This window comes from Otolemur garnettii, unplaced genomic scaffold, assembly GCF_000181295.1.
Source record: "Otolemur garnettii isolate 467f Iridium unplaced genomic scaffold, OtoGar3 scaffold00017, whole genome shotgun sequence".
NCBI lineage: Eukaryota > Metazoa > Chordata > Mammalia > Primates > Galagidae > Otolemur > Otolemur garnettii.
In genome coordinates this window covers 23,818,192-23,837,883 of record NW_003852412.1, presented here as the reverse complement: position 1 = coordinate 23,837,883, position 19,692 = coordinate 23,818,192, and the positions used below count along the sequence as shown (strand labels likewise).

The 19,692-nt window shown below is 41.8% G+C and overlaps 1 protein-coding gene across 1 annotated transcript; it reads left to right on the top strand.

The window, feature by feature from the left end:
- The first annotated feature begins 794 nt into the window (after positions 1-794).
- On the top strand, positions 795-12,614 carry MBLAC2 (metallo-beta-lactamase domain containing 2). Its single transcript, XM_003785974.3, has 2 exons — positions 795-1,447; positions 11,468-12,614. The coding sequence occupies exons 1-2, from the start codon at positions 994-996 to the stop codon at positions 11,851-11,853; spliced, it is 840 nt and encodes a 279-aa protein (XP_003786022.1). The 5' UTR covers positions 795-993; the 3' UTR covers positions 11,854-12,614.
- Positions 12,615-19,692: the final 7,078 nt, after the last annotated feature.

Genomic DNA, 19,692 nt, shown 5'->3' with positions numbered 1-19,692 from the left:
AGTCTCCGGATTTGGTAAATCACCTACTATCAATAAGCGCATAAACTCCCTTCTAACTCATTGCAAACAGTCCCGGGAGGTAGAGACTAGGTAAGATCTGGAAATGAAGATTTAAAAACATTTTAAGGGGAGGAGAAGGATTGTAGAGCAATCTCCCAACGCTCCTCAATCCAGAGGCTCTTGAATCAATCGCTAACCCTGATTCCCCCCACCTTCTCCATGTGCCCCTTTAACTTCCTTCTACCCTCTCCACCCCTTCCCAAGTCTCCATTGCTTCCTCTGTTACCTGCTCACTTAGTCTCGTGGCTTGGGCAAAACTGCAGCCCACGTGCCGGCCGGCAAGGAAGAGGTGCTGGCAGAGGACGCCGCGCTACAGAGAAGCCAGCTCCACCTCGGGAGAAGCGCGCACCGCCCTCCACGCGGCCCCGGAGCCGCGCTCCAGTCCGGACCAGCTAGCCCCGCCCAGCCCCCAGCAAGGCCCCACCCCCTCGGCAGAGAGCTTTTTAGCCCTTGGCAGGCGCCGTAGTTTTCGTCCAACTGGCTTGGGCCGACTCTTTCGGCGCCGGCAGGTAGTAAGCTCTGCGGCGAGCCCGTGGGTGGGCGGGCCCAGTCCTTCCCACGCCTCTATACTGGCCTCCGCAGTCAGACCCCTGGGGTGAGGAAAGTGTCGCCTTCTGGGTCTCCATTCTGCCGCAGTGCCCCCTGCGTTAACACTCCCCGGTGCTGCGGCTGCAGAGGCTGCGTCAGGTCCTGCGCCCGGTGCGGGCAGCGCTGCGTCTGCTTCTGGGACGCTCCAGGCAGGGTCTATTCGTGTCCTTCCTCCTCCGGGTCCTCCCCCTCGCGTCCCCGCATCCTCCGCCCCCTCCTTTCTCTGCGCCTTCTCCCTGGCCGCGGGCAGACAGCTCCACACAGCCGCAGCGCCTGTTGTGTGCACGGCCCGTGGGACACACGCACGCCCACAACCACCCCCGCCTGGCCGCACCCCTGCCCAGCATGTCGGCGCTCGAGTGGTACGCCCACAAGTCTCTGGGCGATGGCATCTTCTGGATTCAAGAACGCTTCTACGAGTCGGGCAACCGTGCCAACATCTGGCTGGTGCGCGGTTCAGAGCAGGACGTGGTGATTGACACAGGCCTGGGGCTACGCAGCCTCCCGGAGTACCTCTACTCCTCCGGCCTCCTGCAGGACTGCGGGGCCAAAGACGACACGGCGCGCCGGCCGCTGCTGGCTGTGGCCACCCACGTGCACTTCGACCACTCCGGCGGCCTCTACCAGTTTGACCGCGTAGCCGTGCACCACGCCGAGGCCGAGGCGCTGGCTCGCGGGGACAACTTTGAGACCGTGACCTGGCTGTCCGCTAGCGAGGTGGTGCGGGCGCCCAGCCCCGGCTGGAGGGCCAGGCAGTTCCGGGTACAGGCGGTGCAGCCCACCCTCATCCTGCAGGATGGTAATGGGCCCCCGCGGGCGCGCGATCTCCCCTAAGGGAGGGATTGGGAAGAAACTATGCTAATGCTGCATGTTGCAGGCCTGCATGGCCATAGGGGAATTGTTTTGGCCCCTCGCAGAACCCCTCTGGGTCACCGTCCCTGAGGAAAAGCCCACTCAGCCAGAGCCAGGGCCGTCGCAGCCCTCTGCAGAGACCGCTCTGGCGCTGTGTAGCCATTCCGAATACTCCTTTGAAAGCCAGCACCACCACCCCAATTTCTTGAGTCTGCTACAGTAGTAAAACGACTGAGACTTGTTACTAGAGATTGCCCATTATTTTTATTCGAGCACCTGACATTTCCAGACGCTTTAGTAGCGAGTAGACTCTTAAGGAATGACATCTCCCGGGGAGTGCGTGTAATGCTCTGTGCTTTTGAGAGCTGCGGACTTCATCAGTTCAGTCACCACGGGGTATGAGTGATTCCTACCTGTAGGCTTGGAAAACCATCAGAATATGGTTCCAATCGTCTTAAACATCCTTATCTTTCAGATAGGTTTCTGTTCTTGATGTCACTGAGAAAAAGCTTAATAGTAAACGTAAAAGTAGAACATGTATGAGTCTTTCATTATGACAGATAAGTGGTCTGATTAAAAGCAAAACCTGAGATAGATTAATACTGTTATTTTCAGTGGAGGTAAATTACGTGAACCAACACATAGGTAGCCTTGGTCCTTTGGCTTTGTGAAAGACAGGATGGTGTTCTGAGAGAAATTCATGGAATAAAACGATATAGAACAGGGACTCAACCCATTCTCCACACACAGGCACTTAAATATTTGAGCTAATTAGGCACAGCCCCAGTATTTGGCATATATGCTATTTTCTTTTCAGAATACTTCTGATTTCATTTTACTGTCACAGCATATTTGAAGCGGGACAACTGACCCCAATTATTTGGCTTGCTGAGAGTCCACTGGCAAGATCATGGTCACAGCTAGGGTTTAAACCAAGGTGCAATTAATCAAAGCATGCAAAACATACATAAATCTTACCCCACAAATCTGTTAGTACTGGGTATAATGTGAACCCCCCCCCCCTTTTGTTTTTGGAGACAGAGTCTCACTTTGTTGCCCTCAGTAGAGTGCTGTGCCATCACAGCTCACAGCAACCTCCAGCTCTTGGGCTTAGGAAGTTCTCTTACCTCTGTCTCCTGAGTAGCTGGGACTCAGGGCTCCTGCCACAACTCTCTACTATTTTTTTGTTGCAGTTTGGCCGAGCTGGGTTCGAACCCGCTACCGTTGGTATTTGGAGCTGGTGCCCTACTCAGTGAGCCACAGGCACTGCCTGTGAAACCCCCTTTTTCCTTTCTATCATGAAATAATTTTAATTTCCAGCTTAGTTTATTAAAACATCCCTCTATATGGTAGAAAAATCAAGTAGCTGCTTTGCAGCTCACTTTTATTACCAAACAATATGGTAAATAATGAAATATTTTACAAAAATTGGTTTATCTTACAAATGAGATCTTTATCATTTGACATATAAAAAAATGCAAGATTCTATATCTCATCCCCTCACCCAACAAAGCTCTTCATTGAAGTTTTAAATCTGCAGATTAAAAAAATCTTGCTTTGGCTCGGTGCCTGTGGCTCAAGTGGCTAAGGCGCCAGCCACATATACCTGAGGTGGCGGGTTTGAATCCAGCCTGGGCCCGCCAAAAAACAACAATGACGGCTGCAACCAAAAAAAAAAAATAGCCAGGCGTGTGGCGGGCGCCTGTGGTCCCAGCTACTTTTGAGGCTGAGGCAGGAGACTTGCTTGGGACCAGGAGTTGGAGGTTGCTGTGAGCTGTGATGCAACAGCACTCTACCCAGGGGGACAGCTTGATGCTCTGTCTCAAAAAAAAAAAAAATCTGGCTTAGATGATAGTCTTTTATTAATTTGGGATGAAAGAAAAGTACATTTACATTAAAATTAAATTTACATTAGGTTAAAAGTATATTTACTTTTAACTATTATTTCTTGATTAAAAAATACTTTTAGATGTAAGATTTCAATGCAATTGATGATATTTAGACTAAATTTTGGCATGTAGATTAAAGAATGTTTATATTAGTATTAAAATATATTTAAATTCGGGTGTTTTTTTTGGAGATAAGAGTCTCACTTTGTTGATTTTGGTAGAGTGCTGTGGCATTATAGCTCACAGTAACCTCAAACGCGTGGGCTCAAGTGATCCTCTTGCCTCAGCCTCCCAAGTAGCTGGAACTACATGTGCCCACCACAACGCCGGGCTATTTTTAGAGATGGGGTCTTACTCTGGATCTGGCTGGTCTTGAACCTGTGAGCTCAGGCAGACCACCCGTCTTGACCTTCTGGAGCGCTAGGATTATAGGCATGAGGCACCATGCCCAGCCTCTATTTAAATTGTTTAAAAGAATAAATTATGTTTGATTTATTTACTTTTGACTCTGTGAATGCAAAGAGAAATCAGGAGTGAAAAAATGATGGAGATTACTGTTTTATAGATGAAGAAAGTATCCATCCCGGCCTGACCGGCCTCTCTCTCTTTGGGAGAGAGCTGGGACAGAAACCCAGGTTTCCTGAATCCTAGTTGATGGTAGAATCCTACTAGCATTTTTGGAACCACCCAGGGCCTGCAAATTACCTATGTGGTGTCTTTACGCCTTCAAAAAAGGCGTGAAAAGAAAGCTTAATATTTACCAAACACTTTGAAGGTGATAGTACTGTGCTATCAAAAGTTATTTTTCATTAGGAGCCAAATGCTTCACCCTCTGAAGTAGTATCTAATTTCCTGTCTTCTCAGAAATATTAATTTCCTGTATCTTCTGAATGATAGGGCCTGCCAGCCTGCTATTAACATAATCTAGATGCCTGTGAGGAAACAAAATACTTATATTAAAAATTCATATACCATCACACACATGAACAGCACATATCCAAACAGCATAGCCTTCTTTGTTTTGGTTAGAACACAAGGAAGCTGAAACCATTTGTTTTATTACATTTCATTTAGTGACTTGATCATCACCTGTCATGGAGAAGCCTAAATCTGTGCCCTAAATGAGGGACAAGGAGAATAGCCCTTTCATCCAGGGCACTCTCCTGCAGCTTACCCTGCTAACAGTGAAGTAGTACCTTCCTGTAAGAAGATAGCAATAGACCTTAAATTGATAAAGCACTTAACGTCTTGAATGGGCACACGTCATTTTGCCGTATTTCACAATGTGCAAATGATAGGAATTTCTGGCATTTTTATCTGTCCCTATTATATACATTTAAACAGTTTGCCCAGAGTCAGCAAGGCAAACTCAGAGGAGTGTTTTCAAGTGGACACATCCCTTAAGTTATTTGGGGAGGTTAAAATAAAAAAATACAGGTTCTAGAAAGGTAACAGACTGAACACACACATCTAATTTGGCTTCCTCCCAAAGCCCTACAACACCATTGTAAAGGGACTGGCTCAGGCTAGTCTTGAACCTGTGAGCTAAGTATAAGTGATTTAAGCATAAATCCTCCCTGGCTGGGGGAACTGCACTGACAAAGTGCTTGAGAGGCTGAGGGATTAGCAGTAGCTGGTGCCTCACTGGTGGCAAAGGGGCAAATACTAGAACAAATAGAGTTGATTGAAGACCTTTTAAGAATCTGTTAAACTCTAGAACCCTTCTCCCTAAGTAAATCCTCCCTCTCCCCCTGCATTAGTTTATTCTCTGGGGATGGTGAACAGGAGTTTTCTTGATGAGGAATGCCAAGCTCTATTGAGCTCAGGGGTTTAAAGGGAATAAAGTTGTGTGTGTGTGTGTATCTCCTACTGTTTTCCCGGAAGGATGTGAGCAAGGTCTTTACTCCTCTGGTTGGAAATCAGAAAAATTTTATCTGGAGAATCTGCCCCCTAGAGGAGTGATTTTCAATCTTTTATCTCACAGCACACTTGAACCCGTAGTTAAACTTCCATGGCACACTTAAATTATGTTGATTAAAAAAAAAGTAAAAAGGGGCGGCGACTGTGGCTCAAAGGAGTAGGGCGCCGGCCCCATATGCCAGAGGTGGCAGGTTCAAACACAGCCCTGGCCAAAAATTGCAAAAAGAAAAGAAAAGAGTAAAAAGCCACTTACTTTGCTTTGAATTTCTTTGGAAAATAATTTTATTAGCGATCTTTAAAATATCTGTGTTACACTAACATCCTCTCACATGGCACACCAGTTGAAAATTGTGGTCCTACACGAAAAAACATTACGATGCCAAAGTTGAGGAACCCCTAAGAAGTCCCTGGCCTGGCTCGGTGCCTGTGGCTCAAGTGGCTAAGGCGCCAGCCACATACACCTAAGGTGGTAGGTTTGAATCCAGCCTGGGCCTGCCAAACAATGATGGCTGCAACCAAAAAAAATAGCCGGGCGTTGTGGCAGGCATCTGTGGTCCCAACTATTTGGGAGGTGGAGGCAGGAGACTCGCTTGAGCCCAGGAGTTGGAGGTTGCTGTGAGCTGTGATGCAACGGCACTCTACCCAAGGGGACAGCTTGAGGCTCTGTCTCAAAAAAAAAAAAAATCCCTGGCCTATCTTGTCTGCTGCCAAGCTTATGTCTGTACAACCTATCCGTGCACATGCTTCAAGGAGTGTCTTTGTCCCCTACTTTTTTTTTTTCTTTTTTTTTGAGACAGAATCTCACTCTGTCACCTTCGGTAGGGTACTGTGGTATACCCCAAACTCTTGGGCTCAAGTGATCCTTTTGCCTCAGCTTCCTAAGTAGCTGGGCCTAAAGGCACTCGCCACAGCATCCAAGTGCTTTTAGAGATGAGGTCTTAAACCCCCAGAGCTCAGGTGGTCCACTCACTTTGGCCTCCCGGAGTGTTAGGATTACAGGCATAAGTCACTGCACCTGGCCTTGTCCCCTACTCTTTGCTGATACATAGTAGTTGTAAATATTTATGGAATATAGATGATATTTGAACAAGCATACAATAATGTGTAATAATCAAATCATTAGGCTATCTTACCACCTCAAACATTTTATCATTTTTTGTCATTCTAGGTCTTCTAGCTATTTTGAATTATTAATTACAATTGCTCTACTGTGCTGTTGAACCCTAGAACTTTTTTTTTTTTTTGAGACACAGTCTGACTATATTGCCCTCAGTAGAGTACCATGGTGTCACAGCTCACAGCAACCTCAAACTCTTGGGCTTAAACGATTCTCTTCCTTCAGCCTCCCAAGTAGCTGGGACTAAAGGCATCCGCCACAGCACCCAGTTATTATTGTTATTTTTTTATAGACAGAGTCTCACTTTGTCACCCTTGGTAGGGTGCTGTGGCATCACAGCTCACAGCAACCTCCAGCTCTTAGACTTAGGAGATTCTCTTGCCTCAGCCTCCCAAGAAGCTGGGATTACAGGCGCCCACCACAATACCTGGCTATTTTTTGTTGCAGTTTGGCCAGGGCCAGGTTTGAACCCACCACCCTCGGTATATGGAGCCAGCACCCTACTCACTGACACAGGCACCACCCTGAACACTAGAACTTATTTTCTCTACCATTATGTCCATTAACCATCCTTTCTTCATCCCCTCCTTTTCTTCCTAGCCTCTAATAACCACAGTTGTCCTCTTTACGTCTGGGAGGTCCACTTTCTTAGCTCCCACACACCAGTAATAACGTTCAGGGTTTGTATATTGGTGCCTGACTTACTTCACTTTAACACAGGGTTCTCCTATTCCGTCCCTGATGCGGCACCTGACAGGATGTCATTCTATTCTGTGGTTGAATGATATTCTACATGTCTGCATGCACGCTTCATGTATTCATTCATCTGCTTGTGAACACATAGGTTGCTTTCTGTATCTTGGCTATTATGAGTAGTGCTGCAGTAAACCAGGGAGCGCAGATAGCACTTTGTTATGCTGATTTCCTTTCTTTTGGATGTGTAACCAGCAGTGAGATCTCTGGGTCACGTGGCATTTCTATCTTTAGTGTTTTGAGGAACCTCTATTCTGCTTTCCACAGTTGCTGTACTAAATTATGTTCCTGCCTACAGCATATGAGCCTTCCCTCCCCTTTCTCTGCATCTTTGCCAGCATCTGTTATTTTCTGGGGTTTTTTTTTTTTGTTGTTGTTGTTGTTGTTTTTTGAGACAGAGCCTCAAGCTGTCCCCCTGGGTAAACTGTGGCATCACAGCTCACAGCAATCTCCAACTCCTGGGCTCAAGCGAGTCTCCTGCCTCAGCCTCCCAAGTAGCTGGGACCACAGGCGCCCGCCACAACACATGGCTATTTTTTGGTTGCAGCCATCATTGTTGTTTGGTGGGCCCAGGCTGGATTCGAACCCACCTCCTTAGGTGTATGTGGCTGGCGCCTTAGCTGCTTGAGCCACAGGTGCCGAGACTTGTTGTTGTTATAGTAGCCATTTTAACTGGTGCCCCTGGACGTGGTGGCTCACACCTGTAATCCTAGCACTCTGGGAGACCAAAGGAGGTGGACTGCTTGAGGTCATGAGTTCAAGACCAGCCTGAGCAAGAGCAAGACTCTCTCTCTACTGAAAACAGAAAAACTAAGGCAAGAGGATCTCTTGAACCCAAGAGTTGGAAGTTGCTGTGAACTATGATGATGCCATGCACTCTACTCAGGGCAACAGCTTGAGACTCTGTCTCAAAACAGACAAACAAACAAACAAACATCTGGCCAAACAATATAAAAAATCTGAGAAAATCTTCTAACACAAGATCAATATTAAAACAGACCACATAAAACAACATGAGAGTGGAAGGCTGTCATCATCACCGAGGGATAAGACTTGCTGTTGCATTCAGGACATCCAGGAGATAATAAGGATGGTTTACAAATAAACAACAGAATAATCCCACCACCACATCCAAGCTTTTGAAAATTGAAACATAAGAATTTATTTAGTAGATGGTTTGGAACATAAAGTTGAAAACTCAGAGTAGATAGGCAAAGTGAAAAGAAGGAGAGAAAAAGGCTAGATAAGTAGAAGCCCAGTTTGGAAAGTCCAGTCCTGGAGTAACAGGGCAGAGACAGGAGAGAGGCAGTGAGAGAAGAAACAGTAGATGTAATCCAAGAGTATGAAAGGCAATCCAAGAATATATCCCACAATAAAAGGGTGTAAATTTCCAGATTGAAAGGGCCCACAGTTCCCAGCACAATGGATGAAAACACGTCCAAATCAAAGTCATTACAGTAAAGTTTCATTAGGATCAAAGAAGATTCTACAAGCTTCCAGAAATTTAAACAAAAGGGCCACATATTCAGAATGACTTCAAAGCTAGAAAAGAAGAAATCTTGCCTTCAAATCTGGCTGGACATAATTTCCAACCAAGAATTCAGCATCCATCTCACTTTTCGATTAAATTATTTACCACAAAAATTCTTTCCTTCCTAGGAAGATCACTAGGATATTCCACTTCAAAATAAGGGAGCAAGTAAAGAAAGGGGGGCACAACACCTAGAATATCATAAACAGGAAATCTAATGAAAAGGGAAGTCAGAAGGAGGTGAGGGCTCCAGATTGAGGTAGTTGAATCATAATTCTTTTGCCTGGTGGGGGTGAAGGGTAAAGTATGAGAAATACATATTTATGGAATGATGGTATGTGAACAGTGGGGAGTAGAGAGGTAAAAATCCTGTTTTACAGTGAAAGTCGACTAATAGGTAACATTATTTTTTTGAGACAAAGTCTCACTGTGTCACTCTGGGTAGAGTACATTGGCATCACAGCTCACAGCAACCTCAAACTGTTGGGCTTAAGTGATTCTCTTGCTTTAGCCTCCCAAGTAAGTGGGACTACAGGCGCCTGCCACAACACTTGGCTATATTTTGGTTGTAATTGTCATTGTTTAGCAAGCTGGGATGGGTTCAAACCCACCAGCTTTGGTGTATATGGCTGGTGCCCTAGCTGCGGAGCTACAGGCGCCATGCCAGGTAACAAAATTTTAAGACCAAAAAATAATACATGAATGAAATTATTAGAGTATATCTAATTGTTAAATTAAGAAATGGAATATAAACATTATTTAAGGATAACTATATCTGGTAGAGGTAACTACCAAAAGAAATAGCTACAGTTAGGCTGGGCATGGTGCCTCACGCCTTAATCCCACCACTGTGGGAGGCTAAGGTGGGAGGATCCCTTGAGCTCAGGAATTTGAGACCAGCCTGAGCAAGAGCAAGACGGTGTCTCTATTAAAAATAGAAAAACCATCTGGGTGTGGTAGCCCATGCCTGTTGTCCCAGCTCCTAGGGAGGCTGAAGCAAGAGGATCACTGGAGCCCAAGAGTTTGAGTTTTCTGTGCGTTGGGCTGACACCAGGGCATACTAGCCTGAGCAACAGAATGAGATTCTTAAAAAAAACAATAGCTAAAATTGTTAGAAGTGGTTGCCTCTCTGGCGCAAGATTGGAGATAGGGCAAGAAAGGAACCAAGAAATTTTTTTAAATTTTAAGCCCTTCAGAAATGTTTTATTTAAAATATGTACATATTTGAGTTAAAACATAAAAAATGAGGTGGCGCCTGTGGGTCAGTGAGTAGGGTGCTGGCCCCATATACTGAAGGTGGCAGGTTCAAACCCAGCCTCAGCCAAATTACAACAAAAACAATAGCCAGGCTTTGTGGCAGGCACCTGTAGTCCCAGCTAGGCGGGAGGCTGAAGCAAGAGAATCTCCTAAGCCCAAGAGCTGGAGGTTGCTGTGAGCTGTGATGTTACAGCATTCTACCTAGGGTGACAAAGTGAGACTCTGAATCTAAAAAAAAAAAAAAAAAAAACATTAAAAAATGGAAGATGGCAATATTGGAAAAGGCATTTGAGAAGCCAAGAGAAGTCTAGTATGACTGGAATCTGGACAGATAGATCAGGGCGAGCCTTGGAAGGACTGTGTGTGTGCACCTGTGCTTATGCTACGTTTCACAGGCATTTCTGGTTTTTGTCAGAGATGTTTTCATGCAGTTCTGCATCTGAATACTATGAGCATATGGGAAACATTTTTAAAGCCACAGGATAATGGCAGAATTAAATATGTTCAGCCACTATAGTCTTATAGACTGCATATGTATTGCTTTTTAATCCATTCTGACAATCTCTGCCTTTTTATATGTAACACATCTTGGTTACTGTACTATGTTAATTCTTTTATTAAGTTTTTAGCACTATTTTTTTGTTTTTTTTTTTTAGTGTGTACTTGCATGAGTAATTGCAATATGAATATTATAATTTATCGTAATTTATATCACATTAATACTGATTTAATTTCAGTGAAACACAGCAATTTTTTACCAATATAGCTCCATTTTCTCCCCACTGACAATGACTATGAAAAGTCTGAGATTCTACCCTACTTGCAATTTAACAAGGTATCCAGCTTAATAGATTCTGACAAAAGACATGAGTTTCCTAGGTCAGAGATAAAGGGCAGTTTAGTACTCACAGTAATTGTGTTAGCCAGAGCATCATCACTTGTACCAATTCCTCATGACTGAATTCCAACAAAGTGATACAACAAGGGGCAAAATACTATAATATAGTTCACTAGAACAGCAACAATGAATTGTGTCAAAAGGATACTGGTACCAAGAAATGTAAAATGTAAAGTTTCATAGTCAAAAAGTTTGAGAAGTTGTACAACTATATCTATCTTGTGTATACCCACAATATGCACCAGTGTATTAAAAGCTGTAGAAGTCTTACAGAAAAGAAAGCTACTTAATTTTCTCTGAAGTGAGAGTTCCCTCAATTATTTGACTGCAGAATCATCTTCTTTTTTTATACATATGCCATAATAACCTGCAGAGATAGTGTTCCACATTCACATTGCTAACTTTGCTAAACACTGATCTAACAAACATTAGGAATGAGATGTAGGCAGCTTATTTTTAAATCAGCATTAGAAATATGGTCCTTATGAAATAAAAGTAAAATAAGTATCATCCTGATTTCTTTGAAACCACTTAGCGTTTTTCTCTTCTTCAAATGATTCAAGTATACAACGTGTTTATCTGTGCTCTGCTTTGTTTTGCAGGGGATGTGATCAACCTTGGTGACAGACAGCTCACTGTCATGCACATGCCTGGTCACTCCAGAGGCAGTATTTGCTTGCACGACAAGGACCGCAAGATTCTCTTCAGTGGAGATGTGGTGTATGACGGGTCACTGATTGACTGGCTCCCATATAGCAGGATAAGTGACTATGTTGGAACATGTGAACGTCTGATAGAATTAGTGGACAGAGGTCTGGTAGAGAAGGTGCTTCCTGGGCACTTCAATACTTTTGGTGCTGAAAGGCTTTTTCGATTGGCTTCCAACTATATTTCAAAAGCAGGGATATGTCACAAAGTTTCTACTTTTGCTGTACGTTCTCTTGCAAGTTTAGCTCTACGGGTAACAAATTCTAGGACCTCACCCTAGTATCTATACCAGTAATCTATTTTGATTAAGTATATAAATTAATCCAGTTCATTCTGTGCTATTTAAATGGTTAGTAGTGAGCATTTCAATAATGCTTACTATTCTTTATACCTTTATTGTATATTAGAAAAAAGAGATTGAGAATGAATAAGCCAAAAAAGGAAATGCTTTAGTTTAATTTGTTTTCTTTCTTCCAATTAAGAGACCACTTAAGTAAGCTTATAATTTGCCAAAGCTGTCATGTTGTAATATTTGCTCTAGAAACGCCGTAAAAGTAGACGGGAAAGCAAGGAAGTATTTTATAGCAAGCGAAAGAACTGTCCTTGCCTCCTATTTGTTTTATTTTGTTTCCTAGATGATCTAGGAAAAAGGGAATGTGAAGTTTTATGTTTATACTCCCAAGTTGATATTTTTTAGAATATTATTTAAAGATAAAGATTCTTGAATTTAAAATACATTATAACTTAATACACACATATAAACTAACATTTAGAATGACAGCTGAAACATTCCATTTTTCTGATCTGAATTTTTTATGCTATCATGTATTATTTATGTAATTATTGCACACATGATGTTTGTAATTTAACTTAAGGAAAGTAAAATGAATTTTGTTTTGTTGCAGAGCTTTAAATATCAATTGCACCGTGTTTCAGTAAAAGGCTACTATATATTGTTGTTTGTTATTATGTAAGTAATATTTTTGATCATAAAAGTGAATTTCAAATGTCTATAATCTAACTGCAAATTGTCAGATTTCTCAAAAGGACACTGTCAGGCAAATTTGAAAATATACACATTGAGAATAATTTTTTATTATATCCTATTTTAATATTAACAGCTATTATAAGCAAAATTTTTCTTGTTAAATAGCAATTTCAGTATTGTGTTAATGTTTTACAGTATCAAAACAACTATAGAGATCTACAACATCCTGATATAAAGTATTCTTTTATTTAACATAGCATGGGTATCTACTAAGAAGGGTTTTCAAATTAATTGTAAAATGTGTATTAGATACTGACTTAGAGTGAGTTGCCTTTTTTATCCTGATTCACAACACCTATTCCTGTTCAGTATTGTTTGTCTTGAGAAGTCTACATTCAGAGAGTCATAGGAAAGGTTGTACCACTATTTGGTAAAATGTTTTGGTTTGGTGCTCTTAATAATAATAATTTATTAAAAAGCCTTTTGGAATATTTCATAAAAGTTTTTTTGACATGTCTAAAACTAAACTATGATAGCTTTGGAAATCATATTTTTTAATAATAGAAAGGTCCAGCAATTTTGATTTCTGAAAAATTATAAGATTTTGTCTACCCTACAAACACCCAGGTTCTTTAGTTATTTATTCATTCAACACACCAATGCACACACAACATACAGCCCCACATGTATACAGATGCAGTCACATATATACATGTACAGCTCTGCGCTAAACACTGTGGAAACTTAAAAAATCAAAGAGACAACATTATAGCTAGAAGTTGAAAGCACACAAAACAAATAATAACATATGCAAGCTGACATTAATATAAAGTACACGTGAGTGTAAGGGATATAAATGAAGGGTGTAAAATTTTGTTAGAGAAAGTTTCCTTGAGAAGGGCTTTTTGAGTCAGATTTGGAAGGATGATTTGTTAGATGGTTGGGGTGGGGAGCTAAAGGATATAGGGATGGGGTTGTAAGCATTGCTGTCTACAGTGGTCCATTTCTTGTGACAATATAAATTTCATTTTCAGGAATCCCATATGTCCCAAATACCATGTATTTAGCATTAGAAAGATGGACTGTGATGGTGTACATGAGTCATCCTTGATGAAAGACAAGCTAAACTGCCATATGCCACCAAATGAACCTTTACTTAGAATAAAAAAGGAGGCTCTCATTGGTTGAAATGTGGAACATCACTGACGTTCTCTGTGATGATCATTCAAGGCAGTAGGTCTGTTTCAAATGAGTTGTAACATCAAGAATATAGATTAGGTTCAGGGCAACTACAATCATTTAATAAGCCTTAAATATAGCCATTATTTTTATATCAGTAGCACAAAGGAAAACCAAAAGTCCTTAACCATTTGCCATTTTTATCATGTTAGGCTTTTTTTTTTTTTTTAAATCAGGGTATAGTAGGCACTAGATTTTATTAGAAAATACTTAAAACTTATTGAAGGATTTCCTTATTTATAAAAAGTGCAATTTTTCACAGCACATTGTTTTTTAATTTCCCATTTTTTTCAGCTTTTCAAATTGTACCTCAACATAAGACTGATATTTTGCTATTGCTTCAATGTGAATAAATTCGGGAAGGGATATCATTTATTGAGTGCCCATGATATACATTTTAAATATGCATTTTAATTTACTCATAGCCCCTAGCACCAAGAGGTAATTGACCAGCATCAAACAACACAACGTTGGATGCAGCTGATAAGTGAACACAGGTCTGTCTGCCCCTGTCCTGTTCTTTCTCTCATACTTGCACAATAACATAAAATTGGCAAAGTGTATTTTTACTTTCTGAGATGCCACACGTGCCAAGAATAAATCAAATGAGGTTAAACCATAATGACTTATCTTTTTAAAGCTTTTAAAAAATATATTTTCACCCTGACAGTGCCCCTTGTAATTTATGATTTTGGAAATATTAGTATGTAAGTATAAATCAAAGTTGTTAAAATGTAAGGCATTTAGAAGTAATGTTTATTATTTATATTGTTAATACTTGAGCTTTGGAAATTCATTTTCCTCACTTGATGTTTTCTTCTAACTCAGAAACCTAAAACAAACAAAAACTGTGTGTATTATCCTGAGATAGCTGAATAAATGAATATGTGTATTTGTTCTTCTATAATAGTAATATGTGAACTGCACAAAAAATTGTCCTCTTAACTTGCAACTAAGTGTAAGTAAACATTTGTGTAATAAGTATTAAAGTGAACATTTTATTTCAATCTATAATTGCTATTTTTTATAACATTAGAAAATTTTAATTTCTTACAAGGATATTTCTTATTTGAAATGTGGTTTTGAAAAACTCAGTGAGAAAGATATTAGATTTGTAGGAAAGATTAGGGAACTCAGAAACAGAAAAACACCAATGTTGTAAGCCTTTAGTAAAGTTAATAAATATGGCATTTCAAATCAATGAATAAAAGACGATTCAATGAATATTAAAATTATTGATGTGAGAAAAATGGCCCTGCCATCATAAAAGCAAATGCCAATAGGTTAAAAGACCTAAATGTGAAAACCAGAACCATACATGTATCAAAAGATAATTTAAATCATGTTTAATGCTTTAGAGAGAAACAAAAAGCCAAATTTCATCAAAATTTTAAATGTCTTAGAAGTTCGATACCACAATAAAAGTTAAAGGGAGAAAGATAAGGCTGAGTGCCTGTAGCACAGTGGTTACAGTGCCAGCCACATACACCAAGGCCGGCAGGTTTGACGAGCTCAGCTTGGGTGAGCTAAACAATGAACAACTGCAACAACAACAACAAAAAAATAGCTGGTGTTGTGTCTGGTGCTTGTAGTCCCAGCTACGTGGGAGGCTGAGGCAAGAGAATCACTTGAGCCCAAGAGTTTGAGGTTGCTGTGAGCTGGAACACCACGGCAATCTACCCAGGATGACATCTCAAAGAAAAAAAGAAAAAATGGAGAAAGATTAGAAGGAAATATTTATAAGTCTAGTAACTGGAAACAAATTAGCAAGTATAAAGAATTCCTACCAGTCTATAAGGAGAAGGTAAACGACTGTAACGACTGTAACGGGGAAAGGTCCAATTTAGTTCTGTGGACAGACCGAGAGTTGAAGTGGAGAAATGCAAACAAATTTTTTTTATGTTAGCATTTTTACACATACACAGAGGCCTTCGTATGTAGAAATGAAGACTCACAGAAGCAGGAAGGCCTAAGAGCTTTTATTTCATTTAAGAAAGAATGTTAAGTTGTGGAGTTGTTGATACCGGATTTTTGATACTGGATTTCCAGGCTCTTGGTCTCAACAATTCAATGAATGAATCAACAGACCACAGGATCAACAGTAGTTAGGTTTTTTTCAACAGGTGTTACAACTCTCACAAAGAGCCAAACCTTGCAGAGCAGGATCAGCAGTAATATAGGTTTATACAAGTGTCACAGCTCTTACAAAGAGCCAAACCTCCTTGCAGAGCAGGATACAAGTGTTACAGCTCTTGCTCTTCTGCTCTCTCTCCCTCGGAGGTCTGTGGTGATCTGCTTTATATAGGGGCAATTGTCCAATAAGCTTCTGGGGCCTGAAAACAGACCAATCAGGAGCAGGTTTTGAAAATGGACCAATCAGGGATACACTGGAAGAATCGCCTGTGTCTTCCCCTGCTTGTGTCCGGATCCTCTGGCTACTGGAGCCACTGGTGAGGGAGGGAAGCTCTCCCCACTTGCCTATGCTCTAGCGTGCTCCAGCCTGCTCCAGCCTGCTGGTTCCTCTGCCAGCTGCTGCCACCAACACTGCCAAGATGGAGGTGGCAGGTCCTCCAGCCCCGCTTGGCTGAGCTGGCTGGGGTGCCACCTGTCCCGTATCAATGTGACAAGACAAAGGACGAAGAATTTTGATTAGAGGCAGTAAAATGTAGGAAACTGCTTAGAAAAAAATACAGGGGAAGAACCAGTGGAAGATAAGGGTTATTTTAGGAGGTTTATACAAATTAATCTTGGCATTGACTCCACGTCTTCAGTTACAAAAATGTTCTCTTCATGGTATGGTGAGGGAGGGCACCTTTCTCAAGGGGCATGGGATGCTCTGCTTGTAGGTAGAAAAGGGGGTGCAGGGGCGCCTGTGGCTTAGTGGGTAGGGCGCTGGCCCCATATGCCGAGGGTGGCAGGTTTGAACCCAGCCCTGGCAAAACTGCAACAACCAGGCGTTGTGGCAGGTGCCAGTAGTCCCAGCTACTCGGGAGGCTGAGGCAAGAGAATCGCCTAAGCTCAGGAGTTGGAGGTTGCTTTGAGCTGTGATGCCACAGCACTCTACCAAGGGGATAAAGTGAGACTCTGTCTCAAAAAAAGGGGAGAAGGTCACAGAGGCCTTCCTGCATCCGCTTTTTCTCAGTTGCTTTCACTTAAAATAATCAATATGCCAGAGTGGCATATTTGGGGGTAGCAACAGATTATTCATAGAAGAGGAAACATGTATAAAATAATGGTGAACCTCGCTAGTGGTCAGGGAAATGAAAATTAAAATAGATAATTTAACCAGACTGGGAAGTTTTGAGAATAGGTAAGTGTAAGTGGGTATTCACACTGTGCTGCTAAGAGCATTTAAAGTGCCCCAGCCCATTTTGCAAGGAAGTTTTTGGCTGTGATTTGGCACATGCAGACTTCGGGTTAAAAATGACAGTTTGAGTATACATCTTACTCTCTACTGCTTGCTGAAACTCTTAATAAAATGACAAGAGAGACATTTATTTATTTATTTTAATGAGGCATAAGTTCATAGGAACAAGAATGATAAAGGAACAGAACATTTTTGGACCCTGAAAAGCTGGTGGATGGGTGAAAACTGATTTGACAACCCAGGAAAGCTGAAAACTGGGCCTGGAATTAAGAAAGCTGAGAAGCAATCTTATAGCACAACCCCTGTAAAAGGCTTAGAAATTGATGGTAAAGGTGACTCTAGCAGTTAGGGTGAAGGCCTTTTTGATTCAGACTCTGTTGGTAATTTAGCCCTCCCAAGTCCTAACTATTAAGTAATCCTATCTGACTCCATTTCAGAAAAAATTGGAGACTAATTTAGATTTACCATGAAGTAAAGCAATCTGTAGTTTCATGGCCCTCTTCCAAGGCCCTGGAAGGGGCGTTATAGGTGTTCAAATGGCCTTTTGTTTAATTTGCAAAAGTAAGTTACCATTATTATTTACTACACTTACATAATTTAACCTCACTCCCAAAAGGCATCAATTTTTAATTCCTTTAAATTTTAAATCGTTTGGCACAATTCTCTGTTTTTATACTGCTATATTTTTAAAATGTGCATTAAAAGTTTATATACTAAATTTTAAGATGCCCCTGGCACACACCCAGTTTCATCATCATGAAAAAGTCTCTCCTAGATCCTTTAGATCTGCTCCAATACTGATGGTTCTGTTGCTAGATTTCTGTGGTTTGAGGAACTTTTTCAACAATGTCTTGGAACTTCCTTTGTCTTGCTTTGTGTTGAAACCATGTGCTGAAAGTCATAGTTCTTCGTCTTTTAAGTGATTTACTTTCTTATTTCACCTGAAAGCAACCACAGTAGTATATGAATGTGTTTTTATTCTATCCTCACATTTGACTGATAGTTTGGCTGGGTATAAAATTAAAATTTGATATTGGAAGGCCTCAATTTTTTAAAAAAGCATTCCTCATTTGTCTTCTAGCACCCAGGATAAACTTTAAAGACTCCAGTCATTCTTATCTTTTTTTTTTTTTTTTGCTTGTTTTGAGACAGAGCCTCAAACTGTCACCCTGGGTAGAGTCCTGTGGCATCACAGCTCACAGCAACCTCTAACTCCTGGGCTCAAGCAATTCTCCTGCCTCTACTTCCCAAGTAGCTGGGACTACAGGCACATGCCACAACGCCCGCCTATTTTTTGGTTGCAGCCGTCATTGTTTGGTGGGCCCAGGCTGGATTCAAAGCCTCCAGTTCTGGTATATGTGGCTGGCACCTTAGCCACTTGAGCCACAGGTGCTGAGCCCAGTCATTCTTATCTTTTGACCTGCTCTGTTTTTTGACCTGGGTTGGCTCATCCCTGCTTAGGCAACCTGGTCCCCTGATCCCAGGAGATCATTATATTCATGTCCAGCTTAGTGCGGACACCCAATCAACATAGCACACTACAGCCCAGAACTTCTCTGCTCATGTGATCCTCCTGTCTCAGACTCCCAATAGCAGGGACTACAAGCTTGTCAGATTGCTCCAGCATTCTTACCTTTTATATGTGGTGTAACCACAACTCCCCCCAAATAAAAACTTGCTGGTCTATTATTTTTTTTTAATTTCCATGCTTATATTTTACTTTTATTTCTTTGCTTTTTTTGTTGTTGTTGTTGAGACAGAGTTCCACTCTATGCCCTGAGTGCAATAGCTCACTGTAACCTCAGACTTGGGCTGTGGGCAACCTGCTGCCTCAGCCTCTGGAAGCCACTGGGATTACAGGCTCCTGGCTGGGTTTTTCCATTTTTTTAGGAGTCAGGGTCTCACTCTCACTAAGGCAAGTCTTGAACTCCTGAGCTCAAGCAATTCTCCCTCCTCAACCGCCCATAGTGCTGGGAGGTCACCATTGCTGGGAAGCCACCATTTATGACTTGTATTGTGATGTGGGACTTTCTTTACTTGATAAGCAGTCCTTTCAGTCTAAAAGTTAATGTTCTGTACTTCATTTTTTTTTTTTTTTTTGAGACAGAGCCTCAAGCTGTCTCCCTGGGTAGAGTGCCATGGCATCATAGCTCACAGCAACCTCCAACTCCTGGGCTCAAGTGAGTCTACTGTCTCAGCCTCCCAAGTAGCTGGGACCACAGGCACCCGCCACAATGCCCGGCTATTTTTTGGTTGCAACCGTCATTGTTGTTTGATGGGCCCGGGCTTCGAACCCACCACCTTAGGTGTATGTGGCTGGTGCCTTAGCCGCTTGAGCCACAGGTGCCGAGCCAATGTTCTGTACTTTCATAAATGCTTTTGAATTATTTAACTGATGAAATTGTCCCCTTTGTTTTCTCTTATTTTTTTTGAATACTTACTATTTGAACCATGGGGCTCCATGCTCTAATTTTCTTATCATCTTTCTGCTATTTTTCCATTCATTTCTTTTTTCTTTTCTTTCT

What these genes read in the sequence shown, in the direction of transcription:
- MBLAC2 (XM_003785974.3), top strand. Translation starts at nt 994, where the DNA reads ATGTCGGCGCTCGAGTGGTACGCCCACAAGTCTCTGGGCGATGGCATC. An exon ending in CACCCTCATCCTGCAGGATG is followed by an intron (nt 1,448 to 11,467) that starts GTAATGGGCCCC and finishes TTTGTTTTGCAG; the next exon opens with GGGATGTGATCAACCTTGGT.